Source organism: Papaver somniferum, chromosome 6 (genome assembly GCF_003573695.1).
Source record: "Papaver somniferum cultivar HN1 chromosome 6, ASM357369v1, whole genome shotgun sequence".
Lineage (NCBI taxonomy): Eukaryota > Viridiplantae > Streptophyta > Magnoliopsida > Ranunculales > Papaveraceae > Papaver > Papaver somniferum.
In genome coordinates this window covers 51,363,070-51,380,620 of record NC_039363.1, presented here as the reverse complement: position 1 = coordinate 51,380,620, position 17,551 = coordinate 51,363,070, and the positions used below count along the sequence as shown (strand labels likewise).

Below are 17,551 nucleotides of genomic sequence, written 5' to 3'. Positions count from 1 at the left end.
TCCTACAATCAAAATGCTTCCATCCACTTAGATTAGTTAGTGCAATCCTCAATAGGCATAAATTTCTAGGCTCTGGAGTTTATTTATTGCAACTAAAAGCCAAAAAGTGTTTCTTCCCCACCCCCAAACTTAAATCTAACATTGTCCTCAATGTTTCTACTTATGAAATTAAAGCACATACAAGGAGAAAATGTTACCACTGGAGGGAAAATAAATAAGGAAGGATATTACCGTATCACAAGAACGCGGGAGCCTCCTAGTAAATGCTAAATTTATAGTCATTAGCTAGACATCAAATACCTCAAAAAGAATTTTCACCTTCCAAAGTCGTATACCAATAGTCGAAACAATTGTGGGTCCATAAGACCAAATAGAACTGCCACTAATAGGAGACAAATGGTCAAGATCATAAAAATGAGCAGAAAGAGCACAACCTGATCTAAAGTTTCTCGCAAGACAATTGGATTTATCTGGAGTGCCCAATTGGGCTTCATATGAGTGTCTCGGCAAACAAATTCATCCGAAAAACGGGTCTCTAACATATGGATTTTCTCCTGAACAGTATCAGGAGGATCGGGTTGTGGAGTCTGAATAGACTCAAGCGATACCTCAGATGCACTAGGCTTGAGTCCCAAGTTAGGGACTTCTACTGGGGATAATTGACAATCTCTACCCCCAAATTTAGGGTAATCACTATTCTCCGTAAGACCTTTAACTATGGCTTGAATTTCCGGATCCGGAGAGTATTTAAAATACTATAGAGCTTCTTCTAGTTCACTACCCCCAAACTTAGATTTTTGGGTGTCTCTAGATAAACTAGTCACAATATTCCTAATTTCTAGACTATCCGGTTCTTGAAAAAGGTCAATTGCTTTCTCTGAGTTATAATCAGGTGGTTCATCCTCTAAATTCTTTTGAGGTATACTAGCTATAGGACTTATATGTTTCATATCCTCTATGGTCATCCCTAGAGTTTCCTTATTGTGTTGAAGCATGGTTACTGGCCTAATCTCGAACCAACACTTATATAGCTACCAAACCCCCAAAAATCTCGAGTGAATCCGACTTCTTCTTTTTCTCTCTTCTTTGCGCTGTTGAGAAAATATCTCTCTCTAATCTCCCTGTACGCGTTTGTTAGCTATATATTTGCCACCAAACTGTTATCAAGACTAGAACAAGACCAAGTAAAAGTCTAACTAGCGTGAAACTCTCCCTGAATCCTTTACCCATTCTCTGTACATATCGGGAAGATACGTATCTCTGTACCAACTCTGTTTATCCAGCCCGGATTATCCAGCCCATTTCGATTGATAAAAACGCATGTACCAACTCTGTTTAGTCCATTAACATCCAGCCCAAACGAATTTGGTGATCGAATCTGTCCCAAAGGGCCCCAAAATTCCAACCCTGTTTGCTGTTCGTGAAGCATTTCATTTCCCGCCAAAATTTTCTTTTGAATTTGAGAAGATGACCTCCCCTTATCTGTGGCTGGTCTCCCTTTAGAAGCTGCCTGGATATAGGTCACCCCTTAGTAATTAGGTTACCCCTTATCCAAAGTGAGAGTCCGTATAGTAATTTTCTCCCACGAGCGCAAAAACCACTTTTTTAGCCAATTTCGCCGCAAAAGCTTATTTCTCCAGAAATACCTACAGGGACATAAAAAGCCATAATAAGTACAAAAAATGGGTACTAACACAATATACAATTGGGCTATATTAGACACATAAATGCGTCTATCAATGGTTCGATCCTTGATTTGGGGTTCCGGTTCGTACCTGCCCTCCAATGGCCATTGTGTGACCTTCGTCCACTGTATGGATTAGAGGGGGAAGCGGATCGGTTGTGGCCGTTGGCAAATCCACGCGCGGGGGCGTTGTCTGGTTTACTATCAACAAAGGTTGGGTGACTGGCGGAGTTTGGTGTTGGTCTTTTGTCGACGGCATTCCGAAGACCGGTTGGTGCATCATTGATTCTGCAAATCCTTCCTGTTGTTCATGAATTCGGGTAGCTGCCACTGTCTTTGTTGCATCGGTTTTGGCTGCTGCCGCTTTGAGGGTCGCGGCTACTACGATGTTAGTATCCAATGGTGATGTGATCTTCGTGGAGTCCTGCTTCTGGTTGGTTACCTTCGATTTCTCGCCTTTTTGCTTGTTGCGGGTTACAACTGGGGTAGTCCTTGGTGTTTCTTTCGACGATGCTTTGGTTTTTCCCACCTCCTTCGCTTTCTCCATCTTTAACTTTTTGCAAAGATAAGAAGTGATCGAAGAAACAAATTCCACGTTGACTTTTTTAACAAAGTGCGTTCAAAGAAAGTTGGTTAGTATAGTCTTTTCAAGGTAAGGGCGCAGATCACAACGTGTATTTAAAGGTTTTCAACGTTTTCAGTGTGAAATAATGTAGATCCGACTATTGTAAACATAGATTTACTGACAGGTTTTTTTGAAAATATTTTGCGAAAAATACCAAGTTCATGGGTTTTGTTAGAAAATACACGAGGACAATGCAGATTTGTTAGAAAATATTGAACGCTTAGTCTCACTGCATGTTTCGTTAAAAAATACACTAGGACAATGAAGATTTTTTTTTTTTAATGAAGATTTATAGAATGAAATGTTGTCACGTAAATCTCAGATCTGAAAAGGTTTTGCCAAGGAAAACACAGATCTAAAGTGCTTTTTGCAGGAGTATATGCTGATATCACAGGGAGACATAGATCCAGAAGGTTCTTTTTTTCAAAGAAAACATGAATCTTAATATAAGTTGTTCAAAGCGCTATTATAAGGGGAATAGCGCTGAGACCCAAGAAGTGAAATCACAGGGAAAGATAAATATTTTACCGGGACTAGAGTCCCTGTTTCTAGCGCCAGATTGTGAACACAAAAATAACGATGCATCTTTATGTTTGCAAACAATGTTTGCATTGCATATAGAATCATTACGAGAGATGAAATATATATAAAATAACATAAGTGCAGCGCTTTCTAGACTCTGAGCCTTCGGGCTCGTCATCGTCTAATTAGGAGAGGATAAATTAACCATGCATTCAACTTAGGCATAAAGATAAAACAGAAAGTAAAGTGCAGAACGTAAATGAGACAACGATTTTAGGTGGTTCATCACTAAGGCCTACGTCCACGGGGGGTTGGAGTTTCACTGTGTATTAGAGAGTTGCAATGATAGTCAAATGACTCTGAGTGAATTACGAAGCTAAAGGGGGAAATGGAATCCATACTTACTTTTCCTATTTCTCTCTCATAAGATCTCCTATACTCACTCAAGACTGGTCGACCTCTTTTCTCTTAGTGGAGAGGGGTATTTATAGGGATGATACATGGGGTCCATGGTTAGAGATAGTTGCAACCTTATCTCCTCGATCTCTGTGCTAATCCCGCTGGTATCTTCGTTCTTGAACGAAGGCTTCAACGGTCATGTGTAGTTGCGATGGGTCGCCTCTTCCTCTTCCACGGGCTGACTGACACGTACCCTATGCTTAGGGTGTTTAATGCTGGTGGTTGGGATGGTCCGCACGCGTCAGACAGGTGTCAGATGCCCTTGTCCCATCCTCGTCAGTGAGACCAATCCTCACCGTGGATCTTGGATCTTCCTCGAGATGGGATAAAGCATATCTTCGGGTGCTTTTCAGTACTTCGCGGTGGCTCGTTCTTTCGATGCTCCACGATTCTTAGCCATCAGATCAGTTTGATGATGACTATACATAGATGACAAATGCCCCTTGGGTGTTAATACGTGGCATCGTGCCTTGATGTCTCCAGCTGTGCGTCTCCACGTGTAACTCCTTAGACACGTGGCGAGTGATGAATTATGTGTATACACTCTTGAATATTATGCCTAATTTCTCTTATTCTTAATTGTTCTTCCAACATCAATGTAGTCAAATCTCTTAATCTCATCGTTGACTTGATGGCATGCATGAGTTATGAAGCTAAACAAAAATTAAACGGGTTATTTTTCTTGAAAGCTTGTTAAATATCTCTATTATTTTCATGTTAGCTCAAGCAAACAGTTAACTGGTTTTTGTTTTTCCTCTCATTTTTTAATTTCTGATTTCTAGTTTTTATTATTTCTCAATATGATTCTCTGTTTGTACTAAAATCTGAATGTTTATATTGTTTGATTGATTTTACAGGAGGAAAAGAAAACGAAGAAATGTTGATTTGCTGATCTTGATAAACTGCTATAAAAGTTGGGGTGGATAACTTAGCTGAGTTAGCAGATCTGGAAAATACCCGGATCCGATTGTCCATCTTCTGCACCGGCATTCAAAGTTCAAACAAAATTCTCTTCTCTGTAAATTCAAATTTCTTTCGGCTACGAAGAATTGTTCATTGAATTTTAGAACCCTTTAAGGTTTTAGTTGGATCATATTAAAGTATGAAAGCATCCATTCAAAAAGTTCATGGGATTTGCGATTAATTTTTTTTTTAATGTATTCTCAATGAATAGGATGATGAAATTCATCGACTCCGATCTATTTAATGAAGTTTTCAATTCATCTCATCTGATTTGATATGATTTTGTATTTTTATTTGATTTAGTAGAGGAAATTTTGATCATGTTATTATTTTTCAATTCGTCTCATCATCCAAACCCGTCAAATGATCATAAGGGTTTGATCTTTGATTACATTTTGAAAAGATATTTGATGTTATCCTATCATTTTCTCACAAATTTGTTAATGGAGGAATTTTGGATTTCTGCTGTGCTTGTGAGATAGTTGAGGGAGAAGAAGAAGAAGTAACGAAAATGTAGAGGGGTATAGTCGGGAAGTAAAAATGTCACACGGAATTTGTTTCCTATCATCCAACGGTTGTCTTTAAAACTTAGGAGATCCAAGGGATGCTGTCAGTTTATTTGTTGACTTTTCAACTCTGTTGCGCTCATTAAAACGGGGAGGAGATGTCCCTACTTTTGACACCTAATAAATATATCCTTATACAATAATAAATATGTCCCTATTCTTTAATAACCTTATATCCATTTAAAATTAGATTACCTTAATACCCTCACCCATATAATATTTTTCTTTATTTTAAAAATGGAACAAATTTCTTCCTCTACCACTTCACCACCACCACTAGCAACACCACCACCAACATTCAACTACCATTCCACCACCAGCGTTCAACAACCACCACCTACCAACCGTCACCACCACTCCTTCACCACCACCATTACACCACCAACAGTCCTTCACCACCACTAGTCCGTCGCTGCCGCCGCCACCACTGGTTCAGATATTTTTGTATCAACAACAGTAGTTGATCCAAATAAAAATAGAACCAACAGTAGAAGTTGATCCAATTTAGGGGATCAACAAAGGTAGTTGATCCAAAAAAAAAAAGGATCAACAGTAGAAGTTGATCCAATTTAGGGGATAAACAGTGGTTGTTGATCCCCTAAATTGGATCAACAATGAAAGTTGATCCATGTAAATGGAGTGAACTTGGCGTGAGTCAAACACGCATCATCTGACATGGAGTCAGTCATGCTACCATTGCACCACAAGTTCAACACTGGAAGGAATTTGTATGATTTAAACTACAAGAATGATTTAAACTACAAGCATGATTATACTTATCCAAGAAAATATTGTCAACAATATAATTTGAAAGGATCAACAACCGTAGTTGATCCCATAAAAAATTGGGTCAACAACAATAATTGATCCCCTAAAAACATATAAACAATAACAATTGATCATCACATGTAGCTTCATAAACAACAACAGCTTCATCTCGTTCATTGCAGTAGCCACTAACTTCATCTTCTGCTTGCTATATTTCAGCCGCAACAAACACCACTACAACACAGATTTACAGCACCATTCAAAGCAACATTTGTCACTGACCTAACATTCATCTAATTGTGAATCTGCACAACAGACCCATTCTTCCACCAACTGTAGTTTCAGATCCACCAACAAAACCATCAAACCACCATCTATAATACCTAGCAGCAACTGCCACTGTATGCTCTAAAGCTTTAACACCAATTCGATCCATCTGAACCGATTGAGCAGATACCAAATCCTAAATCAAATCACCATCTCATCAGATCTGATTTAAACCTTGCTACTAACTGGTTCGGAATCAATAAATCTCGAGCTCAAAATCACCGAATATGAATCTTTAACTCAAAGTCCACTCGAAACCACCAAATCGAAAACTGAAAATCAAATCGATCTCTGGATCTAGCTTGAAATCAGTTGAAATCGAACACAAATAATGGTAGATTTTTTGATACTAGCGGCGGACGTAACAGTGGTGGTGGTGCTGGTTGTAGTGGCGGCGATAGAAATCTTGGTGGTGATGGGGGCGATTGAGAAGATGATGGTGAGGGAGATGAGTTCTTTTTCTTTCTTCTGCTATTACAATTGACAAGAATGAAGTAAGAGGAAAGGATATATAAGGAAATATGATAATTATATTTTTAAAGAAATTTCAATTATGCCATCAACGACATTTATAAAGTCTATTAGTGATAATTGTGAAGGCCCATTAGAAATAGAGACAATCATTCAATTTCCACGGGAGATTATTAGTCGGATAGAGTGTCAAGTAGAAATGTGGAATTCAGAGAAGTTGACCATGGACTGACTCGGCCTTCTCACGCAATTGAACTTCATTTATGCTTTTACAACTGTGATGTCTGGCATATTCCAAAATTCGACCACAAATTCGGTCTCTAAACAAAGAATGCGGCTGCAATCATACTGAAGTGTTGAAGTCCAGGTATATTCAGGGGTTCTTAGTTTCACACAGACACAGGTCAAGACTCTCTCTATAGATGTCCAGGAAAAATAAAAAAAAAGATTGATTAATCATCAACTAAAAGAATTTTCATTCACAAATGACATATATAGTTATAGATGACTGAACCATATAACAGGATTGATCTCAAAGTAAAAATACAAAGAATCAATATATAACAATAAATACACAAGCAAGACCAATTCCATAATTACATCATTGGAACATAATACCCATAAGAACCAAACCAAATCCAAAAATCATGCTGAACCCAATATTATTCGATCCCGAATTATCACCTTTGCCACCAGCCTTAGTACCAGGAGCTTTTGCATCAGCAGGGTCCTCTGACGAAGGTGATGTAGCTGAAGGAGTTTTAGGACCAAACAATTCATTTGGAAATAAAACTTGATCAACTTGATAAACACCTAATGGAAATTCTTGTCTAAGAGCATTGTTGAGTTGAGTTGCAACGATACCGGTAGAGATATTAACTTGATTTGAAGTAGTAGTGAAGTCAAGACCAAAGGGTTTACCACCTTGATCAGAAGCTTGAGTTCTAACAGGGTTAGAAACAGTTTGAAAATTGACCATGCTATAATACTTCGGTAAAACATGGTAAAGAACGAGTTCAATTTGTTCTTGAAGAGAGAGTCCGTTCAGGGTTCCTGGCTTTAAGTTATTGAAAGCATTGTCACTGGGTGCAAAAATAGTCATACCTTCACTCGATGTTTTGATTTGGCTATTAACTTGGCTTGAAACTTGTGTCGAGTTTAATAAACGCATGAATGTTGTGAACTGACCGCCTTTTTCAAGGATTTGTGTCAGATTGATTGGACCACCTGGTGCAGTTGGAGCTTGAGCTTGAGTTTGGGGTGCCAATGCTAGGATTAGACATTGTACTGTGACGGTGAAGAGAATGAAGAGTGATGAAGAAGAAGCCATTTTAGATTAGAATTTAGAGATAAAGAGAGAGAGGTGGTGGCGGGTGTTCGATGATGAGAATGGGAATGGAGTTTATATACGGATAAGGTGTTGGGGGGAACGGGAATATGGTGGAATGAGCTGTATATGGATTATAGCCAGTAAGAGTTTCAATCAAAGACAAGACTCCGTTAGCAATTACATTTTGTTTAAATCATCATTACCAATAATGCAAATAATTAACATTAACAAGATTAGTAATTATGGTGCTGTTTTATTGGCGGTGTAGGACCATTGGAAGTTGGAAGCGAGACAACAGTGTTGCCAACTGAATCAACCAGTATATAGATTGAGTACTCCAGCTATGCTCCAATGAAAACGAACCTACATGTTACCTTCAAAATCTTCCCCAATTTCGGATATATTGTTCGCAGTTGTCATGCCTCATGTCTACTCGTTAACTTGTCTCGTGTGATTTTGGTACCCATCCAAATAAAATGATAACCCATTAGTAGCTATGAAAAACAAGACTTTGCCTTCTTATTGATATTTAAATAACATAACATCTGTAACCAATGTTGCGCACCAAACGAAGCTCGGTGCATCCATTTTTGAAGAAGACGGAGAACAACTCCGATGAATGAAACAACGGGGGAAGGTAATTTATTATTGGTATTTCACTAATTAGGCACGAAACTATGAAGTTCTTGTTAAATAGTACCACATCGCCTAGAGAAATCTAGGTCTCGTACTTAATAAGCCTCGGACAATCCTAACCTTATAAGTCGGTTTTCGAGATTAGTTAGGCCCGAGAATTTCTAACATGGTATCAGAGCCAGGCTCCTCTCAACGCTGTTCGTGGTTTCCGTATCACTTCGTATCCCCGCCAGTATGTGTCCACGGCTTCCCTGCCACTCCGTCAATATAGCCCTAGTCATTTAGGGGAGGTGTTAAATAGTACCACATCGCCTAGGACAACATAAGTCCCATGCTTAATAAGCCTTGGACAATCCTAATCTTGCAAACCGATTTTTGAGATTAGTTAGGCCCGACGATTCCTAAAAGTTCCAACAGATTTAAGCAATACTAAAATTGGAGTGAGTTGAGTTGAAGGATTCTTACATTTTCATACGGACATTAGATGGGGTGAATTATCCAAGGATGCTAGAAGAAAACTTTACGTTTTCTAGTCCGCTCGTATTTGTTTTTAGTATTCAATTAACAAATTGCTGTACTTCGTTTGGTGGGCGGGATATCTACTATTATACTGATAAAATATATTCTTTCTACAATTCCCATGTGTACTCAACTAACATGCTTATGATACTCTCTTTTTTAATTTTGATTTACATGCTGTGCTAGACGATAACGATTTGGTTAAGCAAACCTATACTGATAAATTGGTAATTGCTACAGCTTCAAAGTCGCAGATTCTTCGAGTGTGGGGCTTAAAAGTCTCGGGCAGTCTGTCACTTGGTAGCAGTGGGGTACTACAATTAGTACTATACCAACTAGGACAGCTAAATCCAAAAACAATTAATCGGCCCATACATATAACTTGGGGATATTTTTACTATGGCGGCCGACATGGTTTTTCAATAAAATCGGCATGGTCGATGGATTGTCGGTAGCTACAGTGAAATATTCTCAATTAGTTTATGTATCCTCCAATTGCATGTTCAAATTCAATAGTCTGTTTGGATACTAGAAGCACAAATATTTCTACTTTTTCAGAAACCGAAATTAGGAGTAAAAGTTAGAAGCAAAATATTTTTTGCTTCTAAAAGTTATTTTGAAGTTGTATACTCGAATTAACTTCTGACTTTTTTGGTTCTAAAAGTCAAAAAAACACCTTCTAAAATGGTATCCAAACAGGCTATAGATACATGTGTTATACGGAGTATTTTTTTTCTTCCCTACCATTTTCCCGTCTACGTGGAACCATCTAAATTCTAGCTAGATGGTGAATTCTTTATGGAAGGCAGTGGGTCTTATAAAAAATGTCATAGATTAATAGAAAACGATATCCAAATCAGAGAAAATTTGGTTGGTGACAAAACATTTCGATGAACTACCAATGGTTAGTGGTGATAGTATTGTTGGCACAAGTTTTTTTTTTATGCAAAGAGCCATTGTATTAAACCAACATATTACATGACTTTTTAGTTACCTTCCTTTCTTCCCTTACAAGATAAGCTAAATCTGTGGGGAAACTGCTAACAAAATAAAAGGAAGATTTGGTAGTTCTAGCTTTGTTGGCTATTACATGAGCCACATTATTCGCCGTTCTTTTTACATGACTAACATTAAAGGAAGGAAAACCTGACAACAACTGCTTTATTTCATCTATATAACTCTGGTTCATCCAGTGAACTACAGAGTTAGCATTGCTGATAAAACTAGTGACATTTATACAGTCTGCTTCAAACAGTAAGTTGTTGAGATTTAGATTGAGTTCCTTGGCCCACGGGATTGCATGTTTCATGGCCAAACATTCTGACTGCTCTGGATCTACTCCTTCATAGTGGTACCTGCCTCTGATCCCCCTGGCTGAACCTGCAGAGTCACGAATAATTAGCCCTATTCCAATCTCCTTTGTGTCATGATCAAAAGAAGCATCTATGTTTATTTTCAAGTGATAGTTGGTGGTGGAGTCCGCTGCTGAGGTCTCATGTTCTTATGACTCTTAAGCTGTTGAGTTCCTTCTTTAAGGCAAAGCTCAACAAGGTTATTAATCTCATGACAGGCGAACCAATAGCTAATTTTCTTATTATGAAACACTGTAATACATCTATTCTTCCATATCTACCAAGCTGCACACATTAAAATGGTCTTCCATCTCAGATTTTCATCATTTGCAGAAGAGTCAGAGAACCAGCTAGCTATCCATCTAGAAGCAGTAATCTGTTGGCTATATAGACTGTGCAGATTAACATTCATTCCTAGCCATATTGACTTCGCATAAGCACATTCAATAAGTAGATGCTGCAGAGTTTCCTCCTGTGATTCACATAAAGGGCATACTGTGCATATGTTATTCTTGTTGGCACAAGTTATTTTCGTAGATTTGCAAACGGAAAAATGATAAAAATACCACTATAAAACATCAAGTAGATGGGATGGATTGTTTTGACAAAAATACAATCATCAAGACGGAAATTCAAAACTATTACATCAGTTTGTTTACTACTCACAATACTATGTCTTCTAATTTTAATGCCTTACACTTTCATGAGGTGGGGGGTGACCAGAAGCTTTAGTTAGAAAGATATTTCAGTAAAAAGGAGATCTGGAGCGTCACCTAGCATTGGGGGATAATGAATCAATCTTAGGTTTTTAAGGCTAGACTCTTTTTTATCTCAAAGCTTAGATGACAATACTAAATAGAACAAGATCCAAACGTACCAAACATAACTATAGTTAAAACAGTGTGTATCCCATCTAATGCCCCCGTTAAGAGATAAGGAAAATGCATAATGAAGGGCTTATGCAACCTACTTTTTATATGTTTTTTATTTTGTCTTTTACTCTTGACTATAATTACTTAAATCACTCCATCTTTTTTTCATGTTTCATTTGTGGGGTTATAGTATTCTCATGCAAATTTCTTTATGGTTTTGTCAACAATAGCCTTCTCGTTTTTTTTTTTTGAAGATGATACTTTTCATATCTCCTTGTTGAGTCATATTTGAAAAAGCGGGGTTCTAACAACCACACCCAATATTTCGCTTAGCAATCTGTATGGACTAACTCCAATATACTTTCAAAAGAATCAACTAGACAGTCGTACTCAATCTTAAGAAAAGTATATCAAAGAGTTATATCTCAATTTCTCAATTCAATCTGCAATCAAACAAATAAGAATTTGCGACACCGGTTGAATATAAGAAATAACTTGGACGGTATCAAAAACCAATATCCAAGTGTCAATCAATTTAATCAACAATCAAAGGTTGGGTTTACAATTGATTGAACTTACGCACAACCTGTGATATTTCAATTATATAAACAAATATAACGCGGAAAAGAAATAACACAGACACCAGAAATTTTGTTAACGAGGAAACCACAAATGCAGAAAAACCCCGGGACCTAGTCCAGATTTGAACACCACACTATATTAAGCCGCTACAGACACTAGCCTACTCCAAGCTAACTTCGGAGTGGAATGTAGTTGAGCCCTAACCAATCTCACACTGATCAAGGTACAGTTGCGCTCCTTACGTCTTTGAATCCCAGCAGGACTCTACGCACTTGATTCCCTTAGATGATCTCACCCACAACTAAGAGTTGCTACGACCCAAAGTCGAAGATTTGATAAACCAATCTGTCTCACACAGAAAAGTCTATTGAACAGATAAATCTGTCTCCCGCGGATATACCTATGAGTTTTGTTCCGTATTTTGATAAATCAATGTGAACAAGAACCAATTGATATACCAAACTTATATTCCCGAAGAACATCCTAGGAATATCAATCACCTCACAATAATCTTAATCGTATAACAACGAAACTAGATATTGTGGAATCACAAACGATGAGACGAAGATGTTTGAAACTACTTTTTATCTTGCCTATCGGAGATTAAATCTCGAGCAAATCTTTGAGAAGATATTACCCAATGACAATATAAAACAACAAGATCAGAACGCGCAACTACAGAAAAAATAGTTGGGTCTGGATTCACAATCCCAATGAAGTCTTCAAGTCATTAACCTACAGGGTTTTGGAAAAACCTAAGGTTAAAGGAGAATCGAATCTAGTCGCAACTAATATCACACAGGAGATGTAGGGATTAGGTTTACCAGTTGCTAGAGTTCTCCTTTACATAGTCTTCAAATCAGGGTTTGCAATCAATGTTACCTTGGTAACAAAGCCTTCAATATTCACCGTTAGATGAAAACCTGATTAGACTCAAGCTAATATCTTTCAACCGTTAGATCGAACTTAGCTTGTTGCACACAAATGAAAAGTGACTTTATTTTTTATGATTAACCGTACCTAAACATGCATACCTTTGTTGGCTCAACAATAGTTACCGAAGTTAGACATATGAACACTTTCATATCAACCTTATTCATTGTAACCATAACTAGTTCAAATGACTCAAATGAAACTAGTTCTAGAGTTGTTCAATTGTTTATATTCTCATAGAAGTATACAAGACACAACTGAAGCAAAATCGATTTCGATTCACTCGAATCAAGTCATGAACATTATAGCCACGGTTTGAAAAAGATTGCATTCCTTAATATATAAATGTATTAGTTCATGAACAAACCGATTTTAGAACACAACCCACTTAAGGTACGCATACCTTAGTGGCCGGACTAAGTTTGGGTTCGCTAGTATGTGAACGGGTATGTATACCACCAAACTCAATAAAGTCCCGGAACTTGAACCTCATGCCAGTACACGTACCTGTATGCGTACTTAGTTCCTGGACCTCTACTAAACCAATCAGTACGCATACGGGTATGCATACTATGTTTCCCGGACTTGGATTACACATATGCAAGTACACATACTGTGCTTATATCCAATTTTTCTAAACTCTCTTTTCAACCATTGAAACATTCTCAGAATGTCTCACACAAACTATTAGCTTCAAAGCAATTTTCAAGTGATTGAATGATCAGTACGAAACATTCCAAGTCTACATCAAATGACTGTCTCACACAAATCATGTAAGATGTTACCAGGCAATTTTCACATGATCATCTTTTGACTTTCGTCAAGAATATAAGATGAACTTGGTTAAAGAGAAAGCTTACCAACGCATATTTCGAGGAACATGTAAGCGAGTTAAACTCAGATCGAAATATCAAATGTGCATAATTGAAATCTATATAGCTAGACGACTTTTGACTCAAATAGGAGATAAAGTAGATAGATTTTTGAGTGATAGATGAGTTCAAGTTTCCACATACCTTTTGTTGATGAAGTTCCACAAGCTCCCCTTAGTGGTTCTTCGTCTTCAATTGATGAACGTCGTGAAGTCTAATGCTCAACTACACTTTCTATCCTAATCCGAGATTTAGCTATAAGTAGACTAGAAATCAAGAATTATAGTTTTGGTAATTAAATTTGAGAAACAAGCTTGAGATAGCAAAACTTGCGAGTTCGACCGAGCAGTGCTCTAACAATCTCCCCCTTTGTCAATTTTAGTGACAAAACTATCAATACATATGGAATACAAAATAAATAAACTTTGTAGCTCTCAATCCAAATGCTTGATTTCCTTGGTTCTTCAACATTACTCGAATTCTTCGTCACTTCAAAGTACTCCGGTGATTCTGAATCCCTTAAACTCAGCATCATAGTTGTTGAAGATCCGTAGCTATAACAATGAGAAAACAGTAGCTCTCAATCATTGTTATACAATGTCATGATATTATTACACAGCATCAAAGTCCAATTGTATCACAACTTTGACAACAATACTATGGTGATATATATCACTCCCCCTTAGTCAATACTTCATCTCACATGAAAACCACTTCCCCTTATATAATGATCCGTAAACCATATGTATTTGTAGTGTGAACTACACATTAATTCTTCCCCCTTTTTGTCAATATTAATTGGCAAAGGTACGAAAACTAGTGGGATCCTAATGAAATTTCTATTGGGATACTTCATGACCAAAAGAGAACATATCAACTTTGTTTTGATGATTTCACATAGCCGAAACTAGTGTATTCATCAAGGATCTTATAAAGATACAAGAAAACTCCTACAATATTCCACAGCCGCACTCCCCACAAAGATTTGGCAATTAAGCACAAGTTGAATTAAGAACTCTCCCCCATAAAATGTCATTCCAGAAAGAACAAAAAGAGCGACCTTACTTTCACAGGAAAAGAAAGATTTCTTTGGACATTAACAAATCACATGAAACATGAATTTGTATTCAAAATACTCAATTAAATTAACCACAAGAGAACCCATGATTAATTTAATCGGAAATGCTCAACATAAGAGAACTTATGGAGCCACACGGTACTTACACAAAGATGTGGATCAGGGAAAGACCAATACTGCGGAATATTCAAAAATTCATTATATTTTTCATCAATATTTGCATAGAGACATGTAATAGACTTGATATTTGTAAACAAAAGTTCATCCTATTTCCATCAATATTTGCATAATGACATAATAGTCTTAACTTTTGTTATCAAAAGTTATTTCTATCTTTTATCAATATTTGCATAAAGACATACGATAAACTTAATTTTTGAGCAAATATGGGATAATCATAGTTCACAGACGCAAACACACATATCCCACAACAAGTTGCAATATATAAAACCATAAAGATTAATACTGCAAAATCATCTTCCAAATAAAATTTAGAATTAAATAAATAAATTTAAAAACATTGAAAGATGAAAAATGTTGGAAATAGCTATCTGCTACTCACAATAATTGTTATTCCAAACCCTAGTTATCCTTCTTAAAACACAAGAATAAATTTTCATAAGAATTTTTCTAGACATCGTAGAGATTTCTCAGAGCATCTATTGAGAATTCCTTCTCATTATTGAAAAACCCATTGAGTATGGGATCGTTCAATTCCTCCAAATCTTCAAAAATATCAGTTAACTCACTAAGTTCTCTTTTTATCCCACACAAGGTGTTCTTTGTTAGAGACAACATACGTTCATGGTGAGCTATCTTTTTTAAAGATAAAATGATTTGAGATAAAAAATCATCTGTTTTGTTGATGAAATCCTTCACCATACCTCTAAATTTATTATCAAAATGACAAACAGACAAGAGGCGGTTAGAGGAAAAACCTTCTTCATCATTTGTGGATCTCTCCTTCTTCTTCCTTGGGGAAACGATTCCTTCACAAATATACACATTAACTGCTTCAAATGCATCCGTTTTTTTGGTACCTCTAGTCACAGGAGCCATGAAACTGTATCTTTTCAAATATAAGAGACGTAAAGGGCATTTTGACCACAAATGAATATAAATAGACCTATTTGACATCCAAACCCTAGAAGAACTTTGAACAAGTCTTTTATGGTTCATGATCCATTATCTATTTTAACAAGAAGATATTTTCTTAACAGAAAAAAAATAAGAAATTAATAATAATACAAAACTTGAGCAACCTTGATGCAATCCTCATTTTCTCAAGATAAAGATGAGTATGTAGACACCACTAGTATTAAATAGTGACGGAGTGAGCTGAATGCTCACATCTTTTATCACACAGTGACATATCAAGGTTTGTTGTATAAACAAACTTCTTACCTCGTCTGAATCTGGTTCTTTTGGATTTTTTCTTGTCTTCAGGAGTACCATGTTGTTTACCCACGGCCAGATTCATTCTTTGCATGTCATTATGAAGTATGGAAATCATTTTGTTATTCCTCTTGAATTTCCAGCACTTATCTTGAACATGATTTGCATTTCCAAAAAATGCACAAATCAAGGAATATTTATTGTCTTGATTATTTGCCTCATGTTTATCACAACATTCTTCATTAATTATTTCAAAACCGCCTGGCACAAATGAGTTGTTTGTGCTCAGATTTTTGCTTTTGAACCCTAAACCATTTGTGTTTCCCAAAGACTACTGACCGAATAACATTGTTGATATTTTGTCAGAACTTCCAGACAACCTTTGCAGGTCACACTTACGGATATTAATCTCTTTTTCCTTCAGAGACAGGGTTCTGGTGAATTCATCATTAAGACAATCTATCTCAAGATTTTTCACCTGAAGTGATGATTCAAGTTTCTCCAACGAAGCCTTTAGTTGGAGATTTTCTTGGTGATCATATTTATCCAAGAATTCAAAAATCTCAGTGTCAGACTCAAACTCTGAATCAGTCTTGAGTAGGAAGAGGTTTCTGCTGCGAGAGCTGAAAAATATCCTTGAGCATTGGAAGTATGCAAGACATCGACAACCTGGGATGATTTTTCTTGTATTGAATCATCTGAAGCATTAACCAGAGAGAGACCTTTCTCACATCTTTTGCTTCTTTTTTACAATATCCTTGATCTTTTGTGTAATCAGTGATTTATCAAAATCAACATGATTGAAACAACATTCATCCGCCCAAGACAAGTTGGTCATAGCATTTAACGTAGATGTTCTGACTGTTTGCTGATCAAGATCAAATATTTTTAACTTTCCAACAAGAGTATTTCTGGAAAGTGTATCAAGGTTATTTCCTTCAACGATGGCATGTTTCTTAGAATCGTATCTAGATGGCAATGATCTGAGAATTTTCATCACAATGTCTTTTTAGGAATAGTCTTACCCAACGCAAAAGATGCATTAACAATTTCAGACACTTTGTGATTGAACTCATCAAATGAATCTTCATCTGCTATACGAAGGTTTTACCAATCAGAATTTAGGTTTTGAAGCCTACCTTCTTTTCCACAGGTATTCCCTTCAAATACGGTTTCTAAGATATCCCGAGCATCTTTAGAACGAGTGTACCTAGTCACATGGTGCTGAAGATATGGGGTAATGGCATGGATGATTGCATTCAATCCTTCAAAATTTTTCTTTGCAGCAAGAATCTCGACAGCATCATAATCACCGATATCCTTTGGTACAGTTACATTGCCTATTGTAACAACCGAAGGAAAATATCCATTAACAGGTAAACCCATGATTGAAAATCGCGCACTTCAAGAAAGGCACGCATAAAAATTTTCCACCACAAGTAATTAGAGACATCAAAGACTGACGGTACGTTTATAGAGATAACATTTATGTCCATAGAGTCAGATTGCAACAAACACAGAGTTATAAGGTCTTAAATGTGTTTGCCTGCTCTGATACCAATTGAAAAAGTGGGAATCTAACAACCACACCCAATAT

General features: G+C 36.8%; 1 protein-coding gene across 1 annotated transcript; it reads right to left on the bottom strand.

Annotated features, from left to right (window-relative positions):
• Positions 1-6,911: 6,911 nt before the first annotated feature.
• LOC113285657 (fasciclin-like arabinogalactan protein 9) lies at positions 6,912-7,747 on the bottom strand. The gene has a single exon (XM_026534460.1). The coding sequence runs from the start codon at positions 7,713-7,715 to the stop codon at positions 6,987-6,989; it is 729 nt and encodes a 242-aa protein (XP_026390245.1). The 5' UTR covers positions 7,716-7,747; the 3' UTR covers positions 6,912-6,986.
• Positions 7,748-17,551: the final 9,804 nt, after the last annotated feature.

Excerpts from the sequence above, each read along its gene's own strand:
- LOC113285657 (XM_026534460.1), bottom strand. The coding sequence starts at position 7,715 with ATGGCTTCTTCTTCATCACTCTTCATTCTCTTCACCGTCACAGTACAA.